Here is a 26997-nt window from a genome sequence, read left to right on the forward strand (position 1 = left end):
CCTGCGAGCAGAGGAACGTGTGATGGAAGGCCCTGGACTGACCCCATAACATCCATCTTCTTTTTCGTGCCTTCAAAGAGACGGATGTGTTTAAAGCGGGATGCCTGGTATGAGTATAAAATACCTGCCTTCCACAGAAACCACAGCCATTTACCTCCGAAGAGGAAAAAGGGCTGAGGAATTCGGCTGACCTCCGGGTCAGAATGGCTCTTAGGTGTTTCGTCTGGAAAGAAAGTGGAACGGTGCTGTAGTACATACATACAAAATCCCACCATCCCTGCGAGGTGGATGTATTTCCAGTCACATCCTGAGGAAGAAGCAGGTAAAAGTGGAGAAGAACGTTTCAGATCAAAGTGTGAAGTGTTTGAGAAGTGTTTGGCTGGCACTCGAGACGGACCACACAGCACTGGACCTCAAGAAATCTCCTGATTCATGCGAGCTGTCTCAAGGGCCATGCCTGCTCCTTCAAGAGTCCAAATGTACTTTGAGTCTTAAACATGTCATAATAACAGAGTCCTGTGCCAGAAATAGTTCACCCAAAAATCAATTACAATTCATGGTCATGTCAAACTCCAAAAACAAAAGCACAGTAACAATCCGACTTGTGCACGATGTTTCTAAATCCATACAGTAGTATTAATGATTGCAAGTTTTCATAATTCATTTGCATTATTTACCGCATTACCGTATTTACCTCTTGATATCATGTTTTACCAGGTTTGAAGTCAAATGCTATTGGTCTCATCACTGATTATGACTAAATGTAAATGAAAAATACTTAGAGAAAGATTTTTGTCATCATTTACTCACCATCATGTTGTTAAAAACTTGAATGTGTTGAACACAAAAGAAGATATTTGGAAGAATATTGGTAACCAAACAGTTGCTGGTAGCCATTGATTTCCATAGTACTTTTTTCCACGCTGCAGAAGTCAATGGCTACACTGTAAAAAATGATTGTGATTTTAACAGTAAAAAAACTGTGAAAATGCTACAGTAAAAACCTGTTAAATGGTTAACGGTAAGTTCCTGTAAAATTTACAGGGAAAAACCGTGAACTAACGTTCCCAAAATTGTTTGAATTTGATGTTTTTTCTTTGAAATAACTATGTTTCTTCTTAGTTTTTTCTTATCAGTTATGTTTATTAGGGTTGTATGTTGCATTTAATGTTGTTGAATTAATGTTTATTGCATATTTCAGTTTAATGAGTCTCACCATGAAGGTGTTTAGTGTTTGTGTGAATGACACTGTGCACCTTCTATATCTGTTATTGTTTAAAAGCTGCTTGTGATGGGCTTTGGTTCATCATGTGACTCTCATCACCTGCATTTGGTGGTTATCAGTGTATTTCAAAGGTACAAAACAGATTTCAGTACTTCAATAGGTTGGTATATTAACATTATATCAGTTAATGAAATTACGGTATTTAACTGTAAATTTAAGTTAAACCCGTAAATCCTAAAATGTTGTTACCGTATTTTTTACGGTAGAATTCCGGAAACCACAGCTGCCGTTTTTTTACCGTAAATTTTTACAGATTTAACTGTTTAACCGTCAACTGTTTGTTTCTTGGCATTCTTTGAAATATCTTCTTCAGATGAAAGAAACTCATAGAGGTTTGGAGCAACATGAGGATGAGAATTTTCAGTTTTGTGTGAACTGTCCCTTTAAATTGCAAAATAATTTCAACATTTACCTTTTATTTATTTTTAAGAGCCTGTCTGGTCACGTTTGCATGGTTTTGATGGCAAAAATAATAACTTTTTAAAGCTGCATTGTGTACATCTGAATGTAATGGATTATCGAAGAAGAAGAATGTAGGGCGGGACTTGGCTCTGTTCATCAGATTTTTATTGATTTGTTCAGATGTGGGTGTGGCATTCACAAGTGGGTGTGGTTTAAGAGGACCTAATGATTGGAGAAGTTTCATTGAGTGAGATGAGAGTGAGAACGAATGAGCCGCCGATCTCTACCGATATTGCTTTAGATTGAGCTGCTCAGCACATACAACCAAATTATGTAGAACTGCTTATCCTCTGGACGTCTGATCCATTTAGCAGTGAAACCCATAATAGAGCATGTTCTGAGTAAGTTCTCACTATCACAAACTATAGAACCTTGAGAGCAAAAAACTAAATCTTTGTTCCAAAAAACAAAACAAGAAGCATGTGCAAACCTTAGGGGAACATTCTATGTTTGTACGTTCTCATTAGGTTGTCATGGAAAAACCTCCCATGCACATTCTAAGAAGATTAGGTTATGATTATAAAAATAAATAATAACATTTAGGGAATGTTCATGTGCTCTTTTTAGGTTGCCTCCTTGCAATGAAAGTTAATGGTTACAAACAATAGAGCCTTCACAGAATGTTCCTAACATTATAAATTGTGACTCTGGAGCACAAAAGCAGTCATAAGCAGCACAGCTATATTTGTAGCAATAGCCAATAATAAATTGTATGGCTCAAAATTATAAATTTTTCTTTTATGCCAAAAATCATTAGGATATTAAGTAAAGATCATGTTCCATGAAGATATTATGTAAATTTCATACCGTAAATATATCAAAACTTAATTACTGATTAGTAATATGCATTGCTGAGAACTTCATTTGGACAACTTTAAAGGCGATTTTCTCAATATTTAGATTTTTTTGCACCCTCAGATTCCAGATTTTCAAATATTGTCCGATCCTAACTAACCATACATCATTGGAAAGCTTATTTAAGCTCAATTTAAACATTTTTTTACCCTTATGACTGGTTTTGTGGTCCAGGGTCACAACTGATTACCAAAAAACCCAAAACTAAACTCGAACCATTTGCAAACATTTGCTGGGATTCATCTGTGTGACGCTGATTAGTTGCGTTGGTAACGCTTTACAACAAGTTCCCGTTTATTAATACATTATTAATCTTTGTTAATGTTAGTTAAAGGGATAGTTCACCCAAAAATGAAAATACTGTCATCATTTACTCATATTTTGAAGAATGTAGGTAACCAAACTGTTAATGGTAGTCAATGACTATGGACGTCAATGGCTACCGTCAACCTTTTTGATTACCCACATTCTTCGAAATACCTTCTGTGTTAAACAGAGGAAAGAAATTCATACAGGTTTGGAACAACGTGAGTAAATTCATTTTTAGGTGAACTTTCATTTTTAGTTCAGGTCCATTACATAATATCAACAGATACGAGTTTTGATTTTATGTTGAGATTGACATGAAACGAAGACAAATAAATGCTTTAGAACTCCTTTCATTATTAGTTCAAGTTAACTAATAATGAATTTTTTTTATAAGCATGTGGCATTCATTTTGACCCCATCAGACCTAACTTGCACGCTTATAAACAAAGCAAACCCTTCCCAAGTACATGCTTCATGGGTAGGACGAACTGCAATGTGAACCAGACTTTATGCAGATCAAATTCCGGTTATGCAAAACTATAAAGACCCCTAACCCACAAGTAAACAAACACTTGGTATCAATGCCACAAATCACTCAAGAACTCCTGCGGCGAAACGCATACAAACTACACCACGGATAATCTTCATTTCAGTCCAGACAGACTATGTCCAGACCCTAATACTGTAATCGTCTGGTGTTTTTAGTGTTTGCGGTGCCCTTCCCAGTCAGCGAGGGAACGCTAGCAGGTCATATACACACGGCACGGGCCAGCGGCTGCGAGAAGGATCCAGCGCAGTAAAGCCCAAACCACCAGCAGCGTCCGCAACTAAACATAGCACAACCTCAGCTCAGACAAGCTCGCTCTCTCTCTCTCAGATTAGCTGTGACGCTAAGCACACAGCAGTGGGCAGAAAACCTGAGTTTGGAGCGCGTTCACACACTCGCTCGCATTCCTCCACACGAGGGCCCGACTTAATTATCACGGCACGCTGTTTAACGCCACATCACAGAGACAATCGAGGCTGCTGCGTCTCCTCGGCTGTTTTCACATTTGGCTTTTAAATGATAATATTAATGTTCCTGAGAAAAGTTTAAGCTGGTGAAATAACAGTGTCGGGTATCGCCGTGTGCACCAGTGACGCGACGGGGCAAGCTTTCTGGGAAAGTATGTGCCCCTGTGTGTGATTTTAATTTTTTTTTCCAACCGGTGTGAATCACACAAAAAAAAAATACTGTGAAAAACGAATAACATGTGATTTTCTTGTTTTAAAAAAAGACACATGAGTTACTTTGGCATACGGTTGGATATAAAACCCCACAACCCACACTTTATGTCTCTCTGTGTGTGTGTGTGTGTGTGTTGAGGCATCGTCTAATTTCATATGCAGCATGTCTCATGTGTGTGAGGCGGTAATGTTGACTACTCAGTGATGTCAGAAGCAGCCCTGAAGCTCGTATATATATATTTTGAACGTTCATGTGCTTCACAAGTAGCAGAGGAGCTCAGCGAGTCCAGACAACTTGAGGCTCAGCATCTCTCTCTCACCTGCCATCAGGACAAACCCAAGACCAATTTCAGGACAATAAACCCAAAGATTTTGAGCAGCAGAAGAAATATCCTTATGGATTGTTAAGGCGACTCTGTGGACTGCCATCTGAAGCACCGCAGTGAGTATTTTTCTTAAATTAACTTTTAATGCAGTGTGTTTGTGAAATAATGTTTTGTTTTCTTTTAGTTGGTAGTTACAGCTTTGTCTGTTTCTCATTTATAGCTCTCACAGTTTATCTGCTTTATATTGTAGAATCTTAATTAATTACTGAATCAAATTCACCAAGAAGTCATTTAGGATCGCATAAGGAAGCACTACACTCTTAAAAATAAAGGAGCTTCACGCTGCCATAGAAGAACCTTTTTTATCTAAATAGTTGCATAAAGAACCTGAAGGTTCTTCAGATTATAAAAAGCCAAGAAAGAGACGGTTCTTTGACTGAATGGTTCTTTGTGGAACTAAAAATGGTTCTTTTATGGCAACGCTGTGAAGAACCTTTTAAGCGCCTTTATTTTTAAGCGTGCATCTTTAGTAACATAACCTTTTTACTTTTCTGACTCCAGTTTGATCTTGTTTAAGTCTCAATTTGGTATCAGTTGATTTGTTTTGTTTTAGGAGAAATATAACGCACAAATAAGTCAATAGTTCATTTACCAACCAGTTATTTTAGGATCACATCAAGCAATAACTCATTAATATAACTGCACATTTGACTTGTTTTTACACTGCTTCTTGAAGACGTATCAACTAAGCCTCAGTTGATTTATTTGTGAACAAACACCAATTTTGTTAGAGAACAGACACAAATGAGTCAATCATTGATGCACCAACAAGTCATTTTAGGATCATATAAAGGTTGCAATAACTCCTTAATATAATGACACATTTCACTTTTTGCACTGCAGTTTGGTTTGTTACGAGAAATAAAAACAGACACAAATGAGTCAATAGTTATACAGTACATTCAGTACCGTGAGAATATAGAGCTTTAGAACATTTTTATTATACTTTTTATTTAGTTTATTCCAAGATATTACTGAATCAACCTATAGTAGATTCACCAGCAAGTGGTTTTAGGATCACATGAGGAAGCGATAGCTTAATATAAGTGGACTTTTCACTTTTTACACAGTTTAATCTCCTTTAAGTATCAGCTTTGTCTCAGTTGATTTATTTCAGGAGAAATAAAAACAGACACAGATGAGTCAAAAGTTATGATATAGTAAGAGTACAGAGCTGTAAAATCTGGATCACTGGCTCTGTGAGGAGTTTAAGGAGAAATGTTTGAGGTCATTTCTGACTTTAGAAGACTAAAGATTTAGCTTTATTAACGCTTCAGACTCGCTGTATTGTCATCAGGACTCGTCTGTTATTGTGATCTTCATTAAAGTAGAGCAGAGTCTCTCTGGCTCTGAGCTTTAATTCACTATAATCTCCAGAATCAGACTCTGCTCATAATGATTAAACAAAAAAAAATGCATTCATGTGACAATCTTTTTTTTTTTTATTTATCTAGTTTATTCAAAGCTTATAGCATATTCACCAACAAGTCATTTCAGGATATCAGATAGAAATAACGTATGTCATTGTTTCGTTTTGTTTTGTTATGAGAAATAAAAACAGACACAAATGAGTCAATACACTCTCAGAGATAAAGGTACAAAAGCTGCCACTGGGGCTGCCACTTTTGTACCTATTAGGTGCAAATATGTACACTTATATGTACATTTAAGGTACCAAAATGGACCCTTTAGGTACAAACATGTACTTTTTGAAAAGGTATACCGCCCCAGTGACAGCTTTTGTACCTTTATTTCTGAGAGTGTATAGTTAGCGTATAGAGCTTTAAATGTGGATCCCGTGTGGGGTTTAATGAGAAATGTTTGAGTTCATATTGAGACTTTCCATGGCAGACTTTTATCTCTTGGCAAATCTGAGCACAGTTTGAGAACAATCCTCTTAAGTGAGATTACTCACTTTCTCAGGAGAAACATCTGAGAAGCAGGAGACTCCAGCAAATGCCTCACTGCTGTCGAGGAGAAACGATTGAGATATTAAAGAGATCTCTTTAGTGAATTTTTCCACAGACTTTCACAGATTCTGATGAAGCACGTCTGGCACATGTGAATCCTAGTGAAGTTCAGTGAAAGCCTCTCTCTGTACCGTGCGCCAGTCTATGGCTCGGAAAATATGTTGTTGTTGTGTGTTTGAGATGGGTTGCGATAGAGATGACAGTAAATCAGCGCTGCATTGATCCTCACTGTCTGAGAGCAGATCGGATCAGATCGGATCTCGATGCAGAGCTTCAGCTGAAAGTGAAGTCATTTGTTGTAGCTCTCTGGATCTTCATGTGCTGGCACATGTGTTTAAGTGAGTGCGGTGTCAATGCAACGCATTATTTTGCAATAACAGAATTCAGTTCTCATATGAAGAACCGTATCAAGCTTTAAGAGAAATCACAAATGGGATATTCTTAATATTTCAGATGTTTCTCCTGAGATTAAACGCAAAACAAATATGCAGGACTTTTTACATTTGTCCATTTACTAAAGTCTCATGATTCTCAGATGTGTCTCCTCAAGTGTTTCACAACAGTGTCTTACACTTTGCTCAGGTTTACCATGATTTTACATCAAAAGTCAAATCCATACTCTTCCTCTATATCAATGTATCTATCTATATCAAATCTATATCAATATATCTATAGCTATATAACCCAGAACAACATTAAGTCTCCTGAGCTATAAAGTAGCAACCTCTGAGCAATATTAATATAATGAAACGTCAAGACCTCAAAATTATATATATATATATATATATATATATATATATATATATATATAGATATGAAGAGTTAAAACTCAGTTTTTACAATTTTCAAAAATCATGTTTTTTATTATGTTATCATGTTTTTTATTGTGTTAGTTAGCTGTTTTTTTTTTTTTTTTTTTTTTAACCCAGTCAAAATAACCCAACTGCAGTTTGATTGAGATTAATTGGAATGCACAATTAAAAAACATGATTTCTGAGAATTGTTAAAAGCGGAGTTATCTGTTTTTGCAAATTAACTCTTCATATATATACATTAAATTACGATTCCAAATTACATGACAAAAAATGACACATTACACAAATTACACATTTAATTTTTGATTACTTTTAGATTACTGTTTAGACCTAACTCGGTTTATCACGTTGATTTTAAATAGGATAATCTTGTACCGTATTGATATAAAAATTCAAATAGAAAGAAAATATATTCCATTTGTTGTTAGGTTTCCACATGCCAAGGTTTTTTTTTTTTTACACTTCAGACTTACTGTAATATCGTAAAGACTTGTCTGTCATGTGCATTCATATTCATATTCAGATCAAATATCTTCATTAAAGTATCAGAGCAGCGTCTCTCTGGCTCTGAGCTTTAACTCTCTGTAATCTCAAGAAACAAACTCTGCTTATAATTACTACATGAAAAAAAAAAGATGCATTAATATGACAAAAAGGGTTTTCAGTTTGACGTTCTGTTCTGCGCAAGACTGAATCGTAAAGTAAATGGTGTGATATAATACTTTATGACTCCTGGAGAGAACTGAGCGAAGTCCATGGAAAAGCAGCCAAGGCTCTTCATGCTGCCGAATGTGACTTTATTCTGGGACGAGGAACAACGGGGGGATATTTTCTGGTTTAACCCATCCCACGCCAGCTCTCTGAGCCTTTAATGCTTAGTTCAATTGATCGGTCCGAAACTTAAAGGGACAGTTCACCAAAAATGAAAATTCTGTCATTTACTTGCCCCCAAATTGTTCCAAACCTGTATTCATTCCTTTCATGTATTGAACACAAAAGAAGATATTTTGAAGAAGGTTGGTGAGCAAATGGCACCCATTGACTTCCACAGTATGGAAAAAAGTATTATGTAAGTCAATGGCTGCCGTCAACAGGAATAGTTGACCCAAAATGAAAATTCTGTCTCGCCGTCAAATTGTTCCAAACTGTATTCATTTCTGTCAGCTGTTAAACACAAAAGAAGATATTTGGAAGAATGTCGGTACCCATTGACTTTTTCCACAGTATGAAAAAAAGTACCATGGAAGTCAATGGCTACCGTCAACCTACATTCTTCAAAATATCTTTTTTTGTGTTCAGCAAGTGAGGCATACAGGTTTGGAACAATTTGAAGGTAAGTAAATATAGACAGAATTTTCATTTTTGGGTCAACTTTCCCTTTAAGACAAGCATCTATGAGTCATGTGTTGAATTATAAGAATGTCATGCACATTAGACCAATTAATTGTTCATAATAAGATGCATTAAGATATTGAATTTTGAAACATCTGGAAACATTTTCACGGACAGATTCTGTGAAGTCTTTAAATGTAAATGTCAATAATCGGCGTATTTCTCCTTTCGCTCCCATACTAGTGTTTAACAGACAATATAGAGTCGTTCCAATAAAACGTCCTTGGATTCGTAGAGAGATTAGACGACGTGAGAGAGAGACAGAGGGAGGGAGAGACGGAGGAAAAAAGCAGTAAGATTAAAAGTGAACATTTGTTTTGTGTATGCCGCTTGCTGCCAAAAGCCAGTAATTTTGGATGAATCTAAAACAGCTTTCCTGGCTCTGTCCCCACTTCACGCCTCCTGCCAGGAAAGACTTTTTTCACCTGTTTATATGCAGGTAAAGTATACTCTACAGAGTGCCCCCGAATGAGGTCTTTTTTTCCAACTTAACACGAAACCCTTATATAAGTGTGTGTGTGTGTGTGTGTGTGTGGACCACAGGGGCTGAAACAGGTAGACAAGACCTGTGTGACTGCATGTAAAGAGCAACTTCTGACATGCCTGTAAAATACGAGAGTCTGCATGCTTTTCCATACTAACCTGTGCAAACCAGGTATACTGCGTCACAGGCTGCCAGTGACAGACACTCACCTCAACAGACAGTAATTCAGTTGTTTTGTAAATAGGACGACTTTTAAATTGTTCGCTTCAAAGAGAAAACCAGACTGCCTTGAGCTAAATGACGTGAGAAGTTCGGTCAAAATCTGTTGCGTTTGCCAGCATTAATAAACACAAACACATTTGTATGCAGCATTTTTTTGCAAAACACATCTGAAGAAAATCAAAAGCACAGTTAGAAATACCTACTTAATGTTTAGTCTGTTTGCATCCTGTAATCTGATGTATTTCTGAGCTAACATCTTTGAGAAATAATAAAAGTAGGGCAGGACTTCATGTCATCTGTTGAGAATTGATTGGCTTGTGAAAAGTGGGCGTGGCTGTAGAGGCGGAGTCTGATGACTTTGACAAACCAGGAGAGTCCTTTCAGAGGCGGAGCATGTCTGATGATGATTATGAAGAAGACAAACTTTTTATTATATGTTGTGGACTGATGAATCATTGAGAATGAGGCTATAAAAATGAATTAAGAAAGTAAATAGAGCTGGTTTGGATTTTGTGTTGACTTTAAACACAAGCGAGCTGAGAATCAGGCAGTGAGTGATGCTCACCATAACAGACAGTAATTTTGTTATTTTGTAAACAGGTGGAGCTTTAAATTATACCACAGATCTTCTCCTCACCGCCTTCAACTGAATGATGTAGGTGTTCTGTCCAAAATCTGATACGTGTGCAGAAAACACATGATGCACTGGGCTTCTTTTAAAAACCATCCTGCAAACAAACATCATTTGTAATATCATATAAATGCATGAAGTCATTTAAAGTCAACATAAAATTTAGTCGTACAGAGACAATTTTCATCATCCTATCAATTCCTCAAAAAATATTTGACTGCAGAATGCATGACTGACCAATGACTGACCAATGACTGACCAATGGCAATCCAGCATTCCAGAGAGCTGCATAATAATAAAGAGCTGCAGGGATGATGTATATTTGTAGGTGAAAACTTGGAAACTTGGTTTTTTGGTTAAATTCCTGAAATGTGACCCTGGACCACAAAACCAGTCTTAAGTCGCTGGCAATAGCCAAAAATACATTGTATGGGTCAAAATTATCGATTTTTCTTTTATGCCAAAAATCATTAGGATATTAAGTAAAGATCATGTTCCATGAAGATATTTTGTAAATTTCTTACCGTAAATATATCAAAACTTCATTTTGATTAGTAATATGCATTGCTAAGAACTTCATTTGAACAACTTTAAAAGCGATTTTCTCAATATTTAGATGTTTTTGCTCCCTCAGATTCCAGATTTTCAAATAGTTGTATCTCAGCCAAATATTGTCCGATCCTAACAAACCATACATCAATGGAAAGATTATTTATTCAGCTTTCAGATGATGTATGAATCTCAATTTGACACTTAAGACTGGTTTTGTCGTCCAGGGTCACAAATAAGCTGAAGATATTTTCACTTTTCATTCTATGACATAAAACTCATCAGTAATATCCCATTGCATTTTTCTCTGAACGTTTAAAACGACCAGTTTTTAAAAGTTCTAAAAAGTGTTTTCTGGTTATATATTCCATTCTGTTCAAACATGTTTCTCTGAACATTCCGAAACAAGTAGTTACATTTAAAAAATGTTACACAAACTAAAACGTTTCAGGAAAAAAAATGTTCCATGATCATGTTTTATGCTAACATTATTAAAGACAGCTTACTAGTCGCTTTCATATTTTCATTAACTGCGTCCCAAATGGTGCACTATGCACTCATGCACTATATACTCATGCACTATATACTCATGCACTATGCACTCATGCACTATGCACTCATGCACTATATACTCATGCACTATATACTCATGCACTATGCACTCATGCACTATATACTCATGCACTATATACTCATGCACTATATACTCATGCACTATGCACTCATGCACTATATACTCATGCACTATATACTCATGCACTATGCACTCATGCACTATATACTCATGCACTATATACTCATGCACTATGCACTATATACTCATGCACTATATACTCATGCACTATATACTCATGCACTATGCACTATATACTCATGCACTATATACTCATGCACTATATACTCATGCACTATGCACTCATGCACTATATACTCATGCACTATATACTCATGCACTATGCACTCATGCACTATATACTCATGCACTATATACTCATGCACTATATACTCATGCACTATGCACTCATGCACTATATACTCATACACTATATACTCATGCACTATGCACTCATGCACTATATACTCATGCACTATATACTCATGCACTATGCACTCATGCACTATATACTCATGCACTATACACTCATGCACTATATACTCATGCACTATATACTCATGCACTATGCACTCATGCACTATATACTCATGCACTATATACTTATGTATGTACTCAACCATGTAGTGTATGAATTACTGTATTTAAGGTTATTTTGTTATTAATAATCTGTTAGCCCCTCCCCCTTCATGACATAATGCATGAAGTGTCCAACATTTGTTTTTTTGGTTATTTAAGTACGTCATCCGGGAATTTAAAGTGCACTTATTCTTTTTGGAATTTTCAGTGTGAATACACTATTTATGTCATAAGTACGTGTTTTGGAACGCACCTAACTATTCCAACTTGGACTTTCAGATAAAGTGTTTTTAAAGAAAGACTGAAAGAGTTGACGGCGATGAAGTCATTTGACCGTTGTGTAGTCTTAAATTTAACTCTTTACTTCTGTCAATTGTATTTGGGCTTCAAAATACATAAAGCCAATGGGAAAATCCAATTATGATTTTTTTGTTGTTCCGAGCTGGCCTATGAAAATACGTCATCACTGCAGCGCTCTATTTGTTCTAGACACTTGTGTTGAGTGAATCGATGGTTAATAAGCAAGAAGATGTGAGAATTGTGTTTGATTGAATTAATGAGATCATGAGGAATTAGAGAGAGAGACAGAGACGAGAAGAGGCTCGTTCTGGAACACATCAGCTGGGAGGAATTCCTTGGATTCTCTGCGTGAGTCTGTGGGCGGGACGAACACTAATGTTAAAGACAGCTGTGAAAATCAATTAATCCGCAGAGAAGCCGTAATGAGTCACCCTTCTGGGAAAGAGCACGTCCGATGAGTGCAGATGTGACAGGCGGATGGACCTTTGATTTAACACCTAAAAACTCCACAGACGAAAATAGCATGCCAATTAATTTAGAGTGATATTAATAAACACAGACCTCTTTTAACCATTATCCCAAAAGTATAATGTTTGGCGTCAAACTTGACGTGATGCGTCTTGATATGCTTGATAAGTTTGAGGATCAGTGTTATTTTATTTGTTAGTATTTTTGATTAGATTTATTCTTATATTTTTGTGTTTTGGCTTTAATTTGAGTAATTTTGTTGTGTGTTTAGTTGTTTATATGCTTTTGTTTATATGCGTCTATAAAGCTTTTCATTCTTATTTATATATTTAGTTAGTTTAGTACTTCAAATTAAATTAAACGAAAATGAGACAAGTTGCCTTTGCTGAAATAAAATAAGTTAAAAATAAGTTTTACATTTTTAATTTATTTTTATTTACTTTTTTATTTTAAAACTTTTTAATTTTTTTTTATGGTTTTAGTTTAATTTTAGTTAACAAAGGACATTTGACAGTGTAAAATTACTGTTGGAGGAAATCCATATTCATACTGTATCTATCCAATCCTGCAGCAGAACTCAATGCTCCTGGATTATTGCTGCTTCTTAATGAGCTTCTCATATTAGACGTTACTAATTAAACTAGGAAGAGAGAATAACAGTAAATGGTTGATGGTAGCCATTGACTTCCATAAGAAGATCTTCTTATGTGTTCAACAGAAGATAGAAACTCATACAGGTTTGAAACACCTTGAAGGTGAAATTTTATTTTTGGCTGAACTCTCGATTTAAGTGTGAAAATTCAGTGAAGAAGTCACTGAAGGAGTCGAGACGTTCATGTGTTTCCGATCTGGGCTGCCGGGGGCTGAAATATCCACCGTCACACATATACATTTTATAAAAAATTGAAAGTTACATGCAAAAAAGAATGCGCTGTTCCAGAGTGACAGGTGCTCACGGCCAGCCAAAGCAAAAGATCAGGGAGTGCGGAAAATGTCTTTTGCTTACGAGAGCTTACGTGTTTCTGAAATCTGGCACCGAAAGGCCAACAATAGCCTTCAGTCAGTGTTCAACACACACACACACACACACACACACACACACCTGCACCAGATGTCAAACTTCATCACCTGAGGAGGTTTACAGCACACATGACGTCCTACTAACACAAAATGTCAGCTAACTGACTCTCAAAAGAAAAGCACAAAGGAGATCACATATATATATAAATATATATATATATTGCTCAATGGCTGATGTTCTAGTGATACAAGTTTGAAACAAGTACTTTTTTAAACATTTTCAAAACAAGTCTTCTACTCACACTGTAAAAAGTGATAAGTTGAATTAACTTAAAAAAAATTGAGGAAACTCCTTGCCTTGAAATTATTAAGTAAATAATAATAATAATAATAAAGTTAAGTGAACTTGACAATTCACTTAACTTATTTTTTTTAATTATCATTTACTTAAAAATTTTAAGGCAAGGAGTTTCCTCAATTTTTTTTAAGTTAATTCAACTTATCACTTTTTACAGTGCACCAAGGGTGCATTTATTTGATCAAAATACAGTAAAAACACTAAAATTGTGAAAAATTATTCCAATTTAAAATAACTGTTTTCTATGTGAAAATATTGTAAAATGTAATTTATTCCTGTGATCAAAGTTGAATTACTCCAGCCTTCATTGCAGCATGAACCTTCAGAAATCATTCTAATATAATACCAACCGAATAGCCGTTTGAGATTATGCTGGTGTTTATGAAGTAAAACATATTTTAAGAATAACATCCGTAAATCTTTTTTGATTTTATTTTGACTCAAAAATAATTGCCCCTTGCTTTGATATGTTATCTCATTGATAAAATATATGACTGAAGTATGTGCATGTGATTTGGATAATTAACTTTTTAATCAGAGAAAATGGCCTGGATTTCTCTAGTACTTTGCTGCCACTGTTTTGCCACATCTGTCTCTCTCTCTCTCATGTAAACAGAAGAGTTGACTCCTTATATACGGGCAGAGTCTTTGTTAGGACTCCCAGCCGTCACCTCCCCTCTCCTCCCACTTGCTGTTTTACCTCTCCTCCTCTCTCTCTCTCTCTCTCTCTCTCTCTCAACCTGCATAGACAGTTCTGAAACTTTCCCATCACAGTGTTGGTGGGTTCATCTGACTCCTCTATAACAGAGCAGAGTCAGTCAGTGTGGGACAGACCACCTGGAAAACACACACTAGTTCACCTCACGCTGGATTCCCGTTTGCTGTGGTCTGCTCACTTCAGACAAGATCATCTCAGAGAAACTGAGGGACGTAATGCTGAAGGACGCGTTCACCTGGACCGACCGCAGCACTCATTGATTTGTTTGTTTGTGTTTGATCGCAGCCTGGAAACTTTGAGGAGACTCGCGCTCTGTCTGACAGGACAGAAGAGACGGAGACACAGGCATCATTGTGAGTACGTTTCTCTCCTGTTGCTCATCATGGGCTTTTGTTGTGGCTCAGAGGACTTGCTGGAATTCGGCTTTTCTCTCCAACATGTTGAACTGGTTTAAGTTAAAGCTGCCGTCTCTTCTTCAGCATGGGGTGGGAGAAAATACTCCTCATGTAGACTCTTACAAATAAAGCTTCTTTATTGGCATTGATGGGTCCATGAAGAGCATGCGTGGAGCATTTGCATTGCACAAAATGTTCTTTATAGAAGAAAAAGGATATTAAAATTCATTTTAAAAATGGTTTTTATACCCTCTGGTGCTCTTTGGTCATTTTATGAATCTTGGTTTTTGGCACTTGTTATGTGAAGAAATTACTCAAAAGTCATATAGATGATTCGAAAAAGGTTAAATGGTCCTGGAAAAAGTCACCTCGCAGTCAAAAATGACCGCGTTGGAAATGAATTTCATCTAGTGGAATCGTTTGGTACTGCGCCCAAACTAAATCTCACTAAAAGCTCATTTTTTGAGATATCAATTTTAAATTTGGAACACAGCTTGTTTAGATTTATGGCTTTGATTTTCTCACACCTTTGGGAAATATATAGTTCATATTAATTTTGAAAATAGTATTTTTGTGCAATTTTCATATTGAACGACTATAACTTTTTTCCACTTTTTTTTCCCTTACTTTTTCCACCTTAGCAATAATCTGCCAAGTGTCTTCATTAAAAGAGACCAAACGTAAGTCTGTGCTCCAAAGCATTCAAGATTTACGACTATTTAAGTTGGAACTTTAATTTTCAGGTCTCTGCTCAAAAAGTGGTTAACAGGTAATAAAGAAACTATCATTTTTGACCGCCACGTGAGGAGCACCAGAGGGTTAAGAACTGTTCACTGAAAGGTTCTTTAGGGAATCAGAAATGGTTCTTCTGTAACAGAAACCTTCATTTCTAAGAGTGTATTTAAAGACTGCACTGTATGATTGAACAAATTCACCTACATCATCACAAGAATGAGTTAAATGACACTTTAGAGAAGTGAACAGAACATGCACACTTTAGATGAGCTGATCTTCATGTGTGTAATGTGTGTGTGTGTTTGCTCAGGTCCAGTGAGGATGAGGATGTTGTGCTCTAAACGGGTTCTGCAGCAGTGGTTCTTTGCTCTCTTCTTATTGTGTTCTCCTGTTCCGCACCACGGCAGGCCCGTCGATGCCCTCAGCAGCCGAATGTAAGTGTCTGTGCTGATTTTTGGGGCTTAATCACCAAATTGTTTTGCTAAAACATAAATGTTACTGTTGCTCTTAGAACAAACCTCTAACTCTGAGTGTTAAACTTAAGAATGCAGTTCATCTGCACTGTTCGTGCAATCGACATGTGTCTTTTTGAAGAGAAGTCAAGTCACTTTAACTTCTATGGCATTTTATATAATACAGACTGTTTCAAAGCAGCTTTGCGGTAATAAGCAGGAAAACAACAGTGGTAATGTTGCAAAATCAATCAGTTATGAAACAAATTCAATTCAACAGTGTCATTATTCAACTTTAGTTCAATGTTGATTCAGTTTAGTTCAATAATGTTGTAAAATTCATCAATTATGAAACAAATTCAATTCCGCTATAAAGCTGCTCTACAGAAGACAATAGTGTCATTATTCAACACAATTCTGTTCAAAAACACTGTCAATGTTGCAGAATTCGTCAATTATGAAACAAATTCACTTTCAAAAGACAATAGTGTCATTATTCAACTCAATTCAGATTCAGTGTGGTTTCAGTTCAGTGGCAGTGTTGTTACCAAGTTCTTCAATTATGAAACAAATTTAATTTCAGAAGACAATAGCGTCATTATTCAATTAATTCTCTGTTTAGTTAAGTGGTGATTCAATACGGTTCAATAACAGTGTCAGTCTTGCAAAATGAAATAAATTCAATTCAATTTCAGAAAACAATATTGTCATTATTCAGCACAGTTTATTTCAATGCCAATTTAATTAAGTTCCATAACAGTGTCAATGTAGTAAAATTGATCACTTTTAAAACATTCAATTCTGCTATAGGTAAAGCAGCTCTACAAAAGTCATAATTCAGCTCAATTCAGTCCTGTGTTAATTCAGTTAAGTTAAAAAACAATGTTGAACAACTAACCAATTATGAAACTAATTAAATTCTGGTGCACAGTATTATCGTTATTCAATTCAGTTTTGTTCAATGTTAATTCAATTCAGTTCAATAACAGTGCCGTCGTTGTAAAATTCACCAATTATTAAACAAACTCAATTTCAGAAGACAATAATATCATTATTCAATTCAATTTAGTTCAAAGTTGATTCAGTTCACTTCAATATTCAATAATAGTGCCAAGTGATCCAACGTCTGATTTTTGCCTGGCGGATGATGAAGCGGGTAAAAATGTAACTGAATTAGTTATCCAAGATTATCTAGAGACACACAGGATGGACTCTTTTCATGCCGAACAAGAAACAACCGCCTGTTGCATTGCATGTGTGCATGTTCTGAATGTATAAATCTAGTGATTGTTGTTGTTGTGTGTGGCGTTTGGCTGTAACGCGCTGGAAAATGCTCAGGTTTGTCGATCGTGCTGGGAGGTGTTTTGATAGTCTGCGCCCACCTGCGTGTTTGCTCAGGGGTTGAGGGCGAGCGGGACACGGGGCTCTAGGGAAGCCGCCCAGACGCTCGGCGGGCCACCTGCTGCATGCACAGAGATGCTTTTGTGACAGACGCTGTCCTCTGATAGCGAGGCGTGAGAGAGAGGCGTAGAGCGAGAGAGAGATTGCTGATGCAAAGTTCGGCGGCAGCCCAAGTCAAACGGGCCTCTCCCGCTGGAGTATATTATGCCGAGCCGAGCAAACGCGCTTTTATGTCCTGTGAACCCCTCAGCAGGGCCCAGAATGCAAAACATGCTTCCACGGAGCTTTGGAAAGCCGTGCTCCCCCCGCTGTCTGCGATCCGCCTGCGGCTGCCAGGACCTCCCTAACTTCATATCGGCTTTTAATGATGTGAGCGTGTTTGTGAGACATCGTTCGCCCATCGTCTGCTGGTTGTTGTTCAGCTTGTGCCAGAGACACACACACTTTGCTTTTGATCCTCTAATGCAATGACTGTGACATTTTGTGCATGTTTGGGTGGGTTTACTTTAGAAACATTAGCTATATACACATAAAAAAAACATTCAAAAGTAAAATTTTAATAATGTAATGCAATTGCAATGTTCCTGCATCAGATAAAATGAATAAATTAAAATGCAAATCCAAAAAGCTTTTATTTGGAGTTAAATTAGTTGCTTTATATAAATGCAATAAACACTTTTAGTCCTCTAGGGTGATTTGAGACACTAATGTGATGACTGTGACGTTTTTATGCACATTATAGCATGTTTTTATGGGTTTCCTTCAGAAACATTTGCTATATGCACTTAAAAAGAAAAATAAAGTAAATAATGTTTTAATAATGCAATGCAGTTGCAATGTCACTGATTTAAATGTGCATAAAAGCATTAGGTAAATGAATAAATTAAATTTAAAATATAAATACAAAAAGCTTTTATTTGTAGAGTTAAATTAGTTGCTTTATATAAATACAACATGCACTTTGGTTTTGGGTGATTTGAGAAACTAATGCAATGACTGTGATGTTTTGTGCACATTATAGCATGTTTTTGTGGATTTACATTAGAAATGGTTACTTTGTGCACATAAAAATACTCAAAAAGAAAGCAAATAATGCTTTAATAGTGCATTGCAATTGCAATGTCCATGATCTGCAAGTCACTCCGGATAAAGTGCTAAGGCTTTCATTTTAAGTTAAATTATTTGCTTTATATAGTGCAATATAAGTCTATTGTTTGTCTTTATTTAGTTATCTAGGTAAATGTATATAGTAAGTTGTTTTTAATAATAGGGAGATTTTAACGGTCTGGAAGACAGTGGCCACACACCAGTTAATAGATGATGAATTAGCTATTAAAACTATTATTCACTTCATTTGACCGTTGCTGTATAAAATGAGATGAAGTGTGTGATTGCTTCTGTAATTCATCAAAAATACACCTTTTTGCCACCAGGTTTAAAACACATGATTACTGATCTGTAGGCAAGTAAATGTCAATGAGTTAGTGAGCGTTACAGGGTTAGGCCTTAAGTTCGGTGCGTTTTGATGATGTTTTGGCCTGTCGCTCTGATTAAACCTCTCCTAGGATGAGCTGCGCTTTGTTCGAAGGACAAAGTATCGCATAAATCCAGCCAGTGGCCAAACAACACAAGTTTCTCTTTCAGCAGCACTCACTTTAGCGCTTTTATCACAGTGATCTCACGGCACATCAGAGAGGGCGTTCACCCTTTATAACTAGCTAATGCTGACAAGTCCATCTGCCGTCCAGGACAATGCCTCCTACTGGAGTTTGACTTGAACCTGAGCCAGCTGCCCCTGCGAAGATGAAACGCACGGAGCCGGAGATCTTTCAGACCGCATGCGTTGCGGATGAGGGTGAAAGCAGGTCTTGCGCTCTCTCTCTCTTGGCCTGTTTTTTTAATTAAAGCAGCACAAAGCAGCAATTATCTTCAGGTATGCTAAAAAGGAACAGCTGGAAGGATGCCATGCTAAGAGTTTTCTCTCCCGCTCGCTTTAGTGCTCCTCGTGTTTAAAGTCAACTAAATGAGTACAAGCAAAAACAAAAGAGCTTTTGAACATTTACAAAACCTGTTTGAATCAGTCTCTACAGGATGAAAGAACATAATTCTTACACAAACCTCAAAACATGGTCACCAGTCCACCTTTATTGATCAAAACAGATAGATGGATGGATGGATGGACAAGCGGATGATAGATAGATAGATAGATAGATAGATAGATAGATAGATAGATAGATAGATAGATAGATAGATAGATAGATAGATAGATAGATGGATGGATGGATGGATGGATGGATGGATGGATGGATGGATGGATGGAAAAGCGGATGATAGATAGATAGATAGATAGATAGATAGATAGATAGATAGATAGATAGATAGATAGATAGATAGATAGATAGATAGATAGGCAAGCGGATGATAGATAGATAGATAGATAGATAGATAGATAGATAGATAGATAGATAGATAGATAGATAGATAGATAGATAGATAGATAGATAGATAGATAGATAGATAGATGATGGATGGATGGATGGATGGACGGACAAGCGGATGATAGATAGATAGATAGATAGATAGATAGATAGATAGATAGATAGATAGATAGATAGATAGATAGATAGATAGATAGATAGATAGATAGGCAAGCGGATGATAGATAGATAGCTAGATAGATAGATAGATAGATAGATAGATAGATAGATAGATAGATAGATAGATGGATGGACGGACAAGCAGATGATAGATAGATAGATAGATAGATAGATAGATAGATAGATAGATGATGGATGGATGGATGGATGGACGGACAAGCGGATGATAGATAGATAGATAGATAGATAGATAGATAGATAGATAGATAGATAGATAGATAGATAGATAGATGATAGATAGATGGATGGACGGACAAGCGGATGATAGATAGATAGATAGATAGATAGATAGATAGATAGATAGATAGATAGATAGATAGATAGATAGATAGATAGATAGATAGATAGATAGATAGATAGATAGATAGATAGATAGATAGAGTGTGAGCGTCTGTCCCGATTCGAGTTTTTCCTTATTGTCGGCAGATGCTCAGAATCTGGCGTTCAGGCTTTCATGGGAAAGGTTTGCTCTCTCAGGACGTTCTTCGCTCGTAAATCTGTCCCAGTACATTAAGAAAATAATAAGAGGTGACAGTGAAGAGGAGAACACAAGCTGCCAGGAGGCACAGTGTTATTTAGGAGCCACCGGAGAGGAATAAAGCCACTTTCCATAGAAAGGAAAACTCATCGTTCCACAGCCTGGCAAGCAATGATCTCATGGATCGGTTTAACCAGCCTGGAAACAAGGGCTGTTTGTGCACAGCGGGTTCAGATGGACCAGAAGATGAAGAACAGAGCGTCATTTACCTGTTTGAACAGACACACAGTCACCTGAGCTTTAGTCTGGAGATGCAGGTGATGGCCAGGAGACTCGTGGAAATGCGCTTTTGGTGATTTTTATTCGTGCTCCTAGTAAATCAAGGCTGCAACTTAAAAGTATACAGATAATCAATTAATCTGTAATTAATCAAAAGGGCAATTTTATATGTAGCACCTATAGTTTATCATTTATTTTTAGCACCTATAAGATAGATTATGTTATTGTGCAAGACAGATTCATTAGCTGTTATAGGTAAATAGCTAGTTATATAAATAAGTTTAGTAAACAGTAAAACTACTTTTATTTATGATAAAATATATTTAAAGTAAAATAATATATAAAGTAATGGAATATGATAACATGTTTTTCTTAAAATAGCTTTATAACAAAAAAAAAAATTTTTTTTCAGATTAAATGAAATAGTAATAATTTTTTTAATTGATATTTTTTACTGTCAACTGTTTTCATTATCAGTGTTTTTATTAGTTATTGCAGCCCTAGTCATCATTCCAGAGTGAAAATCCACGGATGAATGACATGCTGTTCACTGATTTGCTGTGTTAGTGTGTCCTGATGTGACCAGGCTTTGATGCCCTCTGCTGCCCCCTTGTGTTCACGGCGTTTGAACCCGAGCGACTGCTGGATATTTTCAGACAGCACTGACTTATGCTTTACTTTGGCTGTGAGATATGTGTAATTGTTTCAAGACATTTGGACAGAGCCGAGCATCCAAAAGTGCACACGGTAGCAGAGAGCCGTGTGTCTGACGGGACGGACCTCCGCATGATTTAAGCCGAGACACAATGGCACCATTAATTAGAGTTATTGCACCGAGTGCTTAAGCTGCCTGTTTCATCAGCTCAACCTGTGATTATTGGCTGTTGCTGGTCTCGGATCGTGTCAGTTTTGATGTACTATGTTTAAAAGTGGAGAAGGAGCTTCACATCAGCACTCCTGCTGGTTTGTTTGGGTTTGATGCAGGATCTGGAAGCGGAGGCCCGGGTCGGGTCGGGCACCAGCGAGGTGTTGGATGAGGGCCAGACCTTCTCAAACCCCCTTGATTTAACTAAAAACACATTGAACAGGGGCCACGGTACAGACGCTCACTGATCACAGCCTGGATTTAGGTTAAAGGCACTGTGTGTGTGTGTGGAGCTAATAAGATTGCAGCAAACAGAATGAATTATAGAAGAGACACACACATTGATCTGTGAAACTGAGGATTCAGTTATGAACACATTCATAGCAACCACAGTCAGTTAGTGACGCTGAGGTCACGGGTTCAAACGCAGTGAACACATGTGCGCTGCATTGAGTTCACTGCAAACCTGACTGCATCAAATCACTTTATTATTGTGATCCTGATCAGTTTACAGTAAAAAGAGCTAAAAATCCTTTAAACGATAAATTTACTTTTAAAAACATTTCAGGAGAGACTCAGGAGAATATAGCTTGTTTGTTAGTTTGTTTGTTAGTTTTGCTGCTGTTATTTCGTTTATTGCATTTGGCAGGTTGTTTACTTTGGAGGAAAAAAAAAAAAATGTTAGGTCAATATGTTACAGTTTGCAACCCATTTTACTTCTGTAATCTGACAAATGTCTGAGTGAAACAGGAGATTTATTTAATTGGGAATTGATTGGATTGTGAAAAGTGGGCATTGCAATCAGCTAAAAAGCAAAGCTGTTTTTATTGCAAAGACTGATGTTTTTATTTGAATAGAGCAGTGTTTTCGAGTTGTCAAATGCAATTCTGAACCCAATTGTTTGTCTGTTTCAGGAGGCGTTCAGTGACTCACGCTCAGCTGATGCATGATAAGGGCCGGACGCTGCAGGACTTCAAGAGGCGCATGTGGCTGCAGGAGCTGCTGCATGAAGTTCACACGGCCGAGATACGGGACGTCCCGCAGCCCAGAGGAGGCATGGCCAGCAGCGGAGGGGGCGGCGGCCTCACTGGTGCCGTGCCGATGGGAGTGGGCGTGTCCATAGGAACGGAAACCGCCCACCCCAAACCCGCCGGAGGCACCAAGAACCTGCCGATCACCTTCCGTCTGGAGGACGAGGAGGGAACCAACCTCCCGCAGGAAACCAACAAGTCCCAGACGTACAAGGAGAGCACGCTGAAGGCCATCGGCAAGAGGAAGAAGAAAGGCCGTGCGGGGAAGAGGAGGGAGGGGGAGAAGGGGGAGAAGAGGAAGAGGAGGGCTCGATCGCTGCAGGAGCTCGCCAGCGCTTTCCACCCGGAGCGGCGGCCGTTTGCAGGCCAGCACTAAAACACTGTCAGTCTTTGACAACGGTAAATCCTTTCAAACTACTCATCATCAAAATACTAACAAAACCAAGCTAGCATTTGGAAAGTTATCACATTATATTGATCTAAATGCAGAATCTCTCTTTTTTAGGGTAGATTTTATCTGATTATTTTGTAATTGTTTCATATTGGATTTTGTATTTTAATATATTTTTATTTTATTCTGGTATGTCCTTTGAGATAATATAGAAAATAAAGTTTATTATTACATTAAAACATATACATTTACATGACAAAGTATTAAACAATAAACAACAGTATTTATCTTACTATAAAATCCCATTTTTTTGTGTGAAAAGTGAGTGATAACTCCTATGAATTCATTGCAGGGTTTTTATAGTTAAAATATATATTAAAAACAATAATAAAAAAAGATTCTCAAAATTAAATAAAAGTTAACTTAAAATATATTTTTTAAAAACTAAAAAAAACTTAAACTTGTTTTATTTCAACTATTTTCTCAGTATTGTTTTGTTAAAGTTGAAGTACTTAACTAAAATTAAATCGATTAAAACTAATAAATAAAAATTAATAAAACCTATATAAATAAGAACTATATAAAAAACCTAATATAAAAAGACAACACAATAAATTACTAAAACTTTAAAATTAAAGTGAAAACAGAAAATATACAAAAAACTATAATAGTATGTCAAATATATTAAAAATCAAGTAAAATAAATCAAATAAAATAACATATACTATGTGTACTATAAATAACAAATAATTTTATTTCAGTTGCCAACATTTCTTATTTAATACCAAAGTACTATTTAACATAAATTTTTTAAAAATCAATTAATTAAAAAAATACAAATATATAAGTAAAATAAAAATTTAGTACAAAAGTACTAAAACTTAACGTAAATTAAAGTTAAAACAAGTTAAAATTAATTTAAAGTATTAACGAAAACTATAATTGATCGTTGATGCTAAAATATCACTGATTACTTCAAATTTAGCTGAACAGGTGCTGATTTTAAATCAATCCCGTTTTCTCTTTTCTCTTTCAGATCCGTGAGGACATTTGAAATGGACGCCTAAATGTTCATGTAAAAGAGAGAGGAAAATATTTATTGTCTGTAAATATTCTCAATGCACCCGAACAGTGACAAAGACAACTAACGATACTGCTAAAGCATTATTACAGCTCCACGGAGCCACACATTTGGATCCTTGTGAATACTTTGCTTTGTTTCTTTTTCGTTTTCCTTTTTATTCTTTTTTATTTTTATTTTTATTTTTTAGGACTATGCCTCTATTACGGTGTCAGAATTCCTGTAACTTATTTTGTTTGAATGGTGTATTTATTTTGTAAAGGTATCAAGGTGCTGCTGACCTTCTATATTTTTGTACTATAATGCACTTTAGATATATAAATATAGAAATATATACAAGTCATTTTGTTAATGGACGTATTTTGTGGTTGAGTTGAATGAAGAAGACTATAGTCATGCTTGTGTTTGCCCACATTCTGATTCATTGTATGTTCAACAGCTTTGGCATCCATGTTTCTGTGAATCTGTTCCAATACCTAGTGAGCTGCCTAACTAGACGGCATCTGAAGGGAGCACAGATTCATTCACAATTCATCATTTTGGCCAAATACGAGAGCAGCTTTGCTTGTGCCCTTCACAGATAATACAGTCACAGAATGCATTATGAAAGGCTCGCTGAAAACAATCATCAGCATTCAAAAACATATTCAAGGCCTAAATTTAAGATTTGAATTTCATATAAAATTTCCATATCACACAGTTACACATACTCATGAACTTGTGATGCATATTTGTCAGTCATTCACAAATGAAAATCATGGCATCATTTATTATTCATTTTTGCATTTATTTGATGCCCTTACAGACATCTGACCAGCTTCATTTATGTATGACTGACAAACATGTGTCACATTAAATAGTTTAATAAAACTGTATAATCTAAATGGTTTTTAAATTTTTTTATTTAGGCCTATATATTTTTTATTGAAGATGATGGATTAAAAGCATTGCTTGTTTCATCCATGGGATAAAAATGGTAATTATGATTTTAATATCACGATTTTAGTCTTGAAACTTTTTTTTTAAGAATTGCAAGAAAAAAAAGTCTGAATTGTGAGATAAAAAGTCACAGTTATCTTTATTTTTTATTGCATGGCGAAAAAAAAAAACAGAATTGCAGGATGTAAACTCAGAATCAGATTAAAAAATCTGGAAAAAAAATAAAAATCAGATTCAGAGATGTCTGGGTTTATATCTTGCAATTGTCTTTTTTCTCAGAATTACGAGTTTATGACTCACAATTCTGTATTAAATCTTGCAATTAAGAAAAAAGTCCAAATTGTAAGATAAAAAGTCACAATTACTTTTTTTTTTTTAATCCCGTGGCAGAAACAAGCTTCCACAGAATTAAGAGAAATGTCTATTTAAATATATTTCATGCAATATGCTATTTAGCACGTCAAACTCAATTGTCAGTTGATTCTTCTGTGCACTTCACTGTTTTCGTGGTGCACAGAGTTTCTGTTTAAATTAGGATGCTGCTCACTAGGTTTTGGAGCCGAGCTTTTGTATATGTGTTTATTTTGGGTTTCTTTGCTGCTGACCTGGACGAGCCCCACATCATCATCCTCATCATCCTCGTATCAGCCTCGAGGGCCTCCCTTCAAATCCGCAGAAGCATCTGTACACGACCAGCACACGTTATAGAAGAACTCTTGTTGTTTTGCACTGAGAGAGAAAAAAACCCTGTACTGAATGAATTAAACATCTGACCATTTCCTGCAGTGTGTGGGATGTTTGATTGTGTGTGTGTGTGTGTGTGTGTGAGTGAACAATGAAAGCTCCAGCCGGGCGTTTGGCTCTCTTTCACCCACTTGCGTCTGATGTTGCTCCCGTGCAGACAGGAAAACCGTTCCACAGGGAAGCAGACTCAAAAATGTGTGGAAAAATCTTCTGGAAATCAGGCCGTAATGAATGGACGGCGTTTGAACTGTAGTCCATCCGCTCGCCCATTGATTTTCAGAGTTGTGTGGAAATACAAATCGCTGATTAAGGCCAAAAGCACTTTGTGCGAGCACGCGAACACTTGGCGGTTGGCTTAAATGCACTTAATGTGTGTTCTTGAGCTGCTGCGGCGGCAGCAAACCTCAGTCCTCAAGGGGGCGATAGAGTTTCCTGCAAATGTTCGTACCCTCAAACCAGATATGTGTTATTTTTCAGGTAGCTCCTATAAACATGTCAACAGCTTCACTTTAACTTACTTGCTCAGCAAGATTGTCTTCAGACTGTTGCTCTGATGTGACAGTAGCTGATCTGAAAGAAAACTGACAGCAGAAGTCACTTTAATGCATGCCATATCTCATATATACTATTGAGAATTCAGTGCATACTGACACTGTGTGATAAATCATGGTCTGTTAGTACTTACGCAGACTATGTTTCAGGCCTAATTCACAAAACAAAAATTTCACCAAACGGAATTGCAAAAATATATTAAATTAAAAACTTATATAAAATAAATACTTATTTTTATACTTAGGCCTATTTAAACACATGGAAGCCCACAAAAAACATGCATATGTCTCTGGCCTTTCTTAAGTTTATATGCATTAGAAATATATAATATTTAATTAATTTGTATTATAATGT

The 26997-nt window shown here is 36.4% G+C and overlaps 1 protein-coding gene across 1 annotated transcript; it reads left to right on the forward strand.

Moving 5' to 3' along the window:
• Positions 1 to 14686: 14686 nt before the first annotated feature.
• Positions 14687 to 26735, forward strand: pthlha (parathyroid hormone-like hormone a). Its single transcript, XM_058772297.1, has 4 exons — positions 14687 to 14996; positions 16084 to 16207; positions 22820 to 23335; positions 24364 to 26735. The coding sequence occupies exons 2-3, from the start codon at positions 16095 to 16097 to the stop codon at positions 23310 to 23312; spliced, it is 606 nt and encodes a 201-aa protein (XP_058628280.1). The 5' UTR covers positions 14687 to 14996; positions 16084 to 16094; the 3' UTR covers positions 23313 to 23335; positions 24364 to 26735.
• The last annotated feature ends 262 nt before the right edge of the window (positions 26736 to 26997 follow it).

Source organism: Onychostoma macrolepis, chromosome 04, assembly GCF_012432095.1.
Source record: "Onychostoma macrolepis isolate SWU-2019 chromosome 04, ASM1243209v1, whole genome shotgun sequence".
Classification (NCBI taxonomy): Eukaryota; Metazoa; Chordata; class Actinopteri; order Cypriniformes; family Cyprinidae; genus Onychostoma; species Onychostoma macrolepis.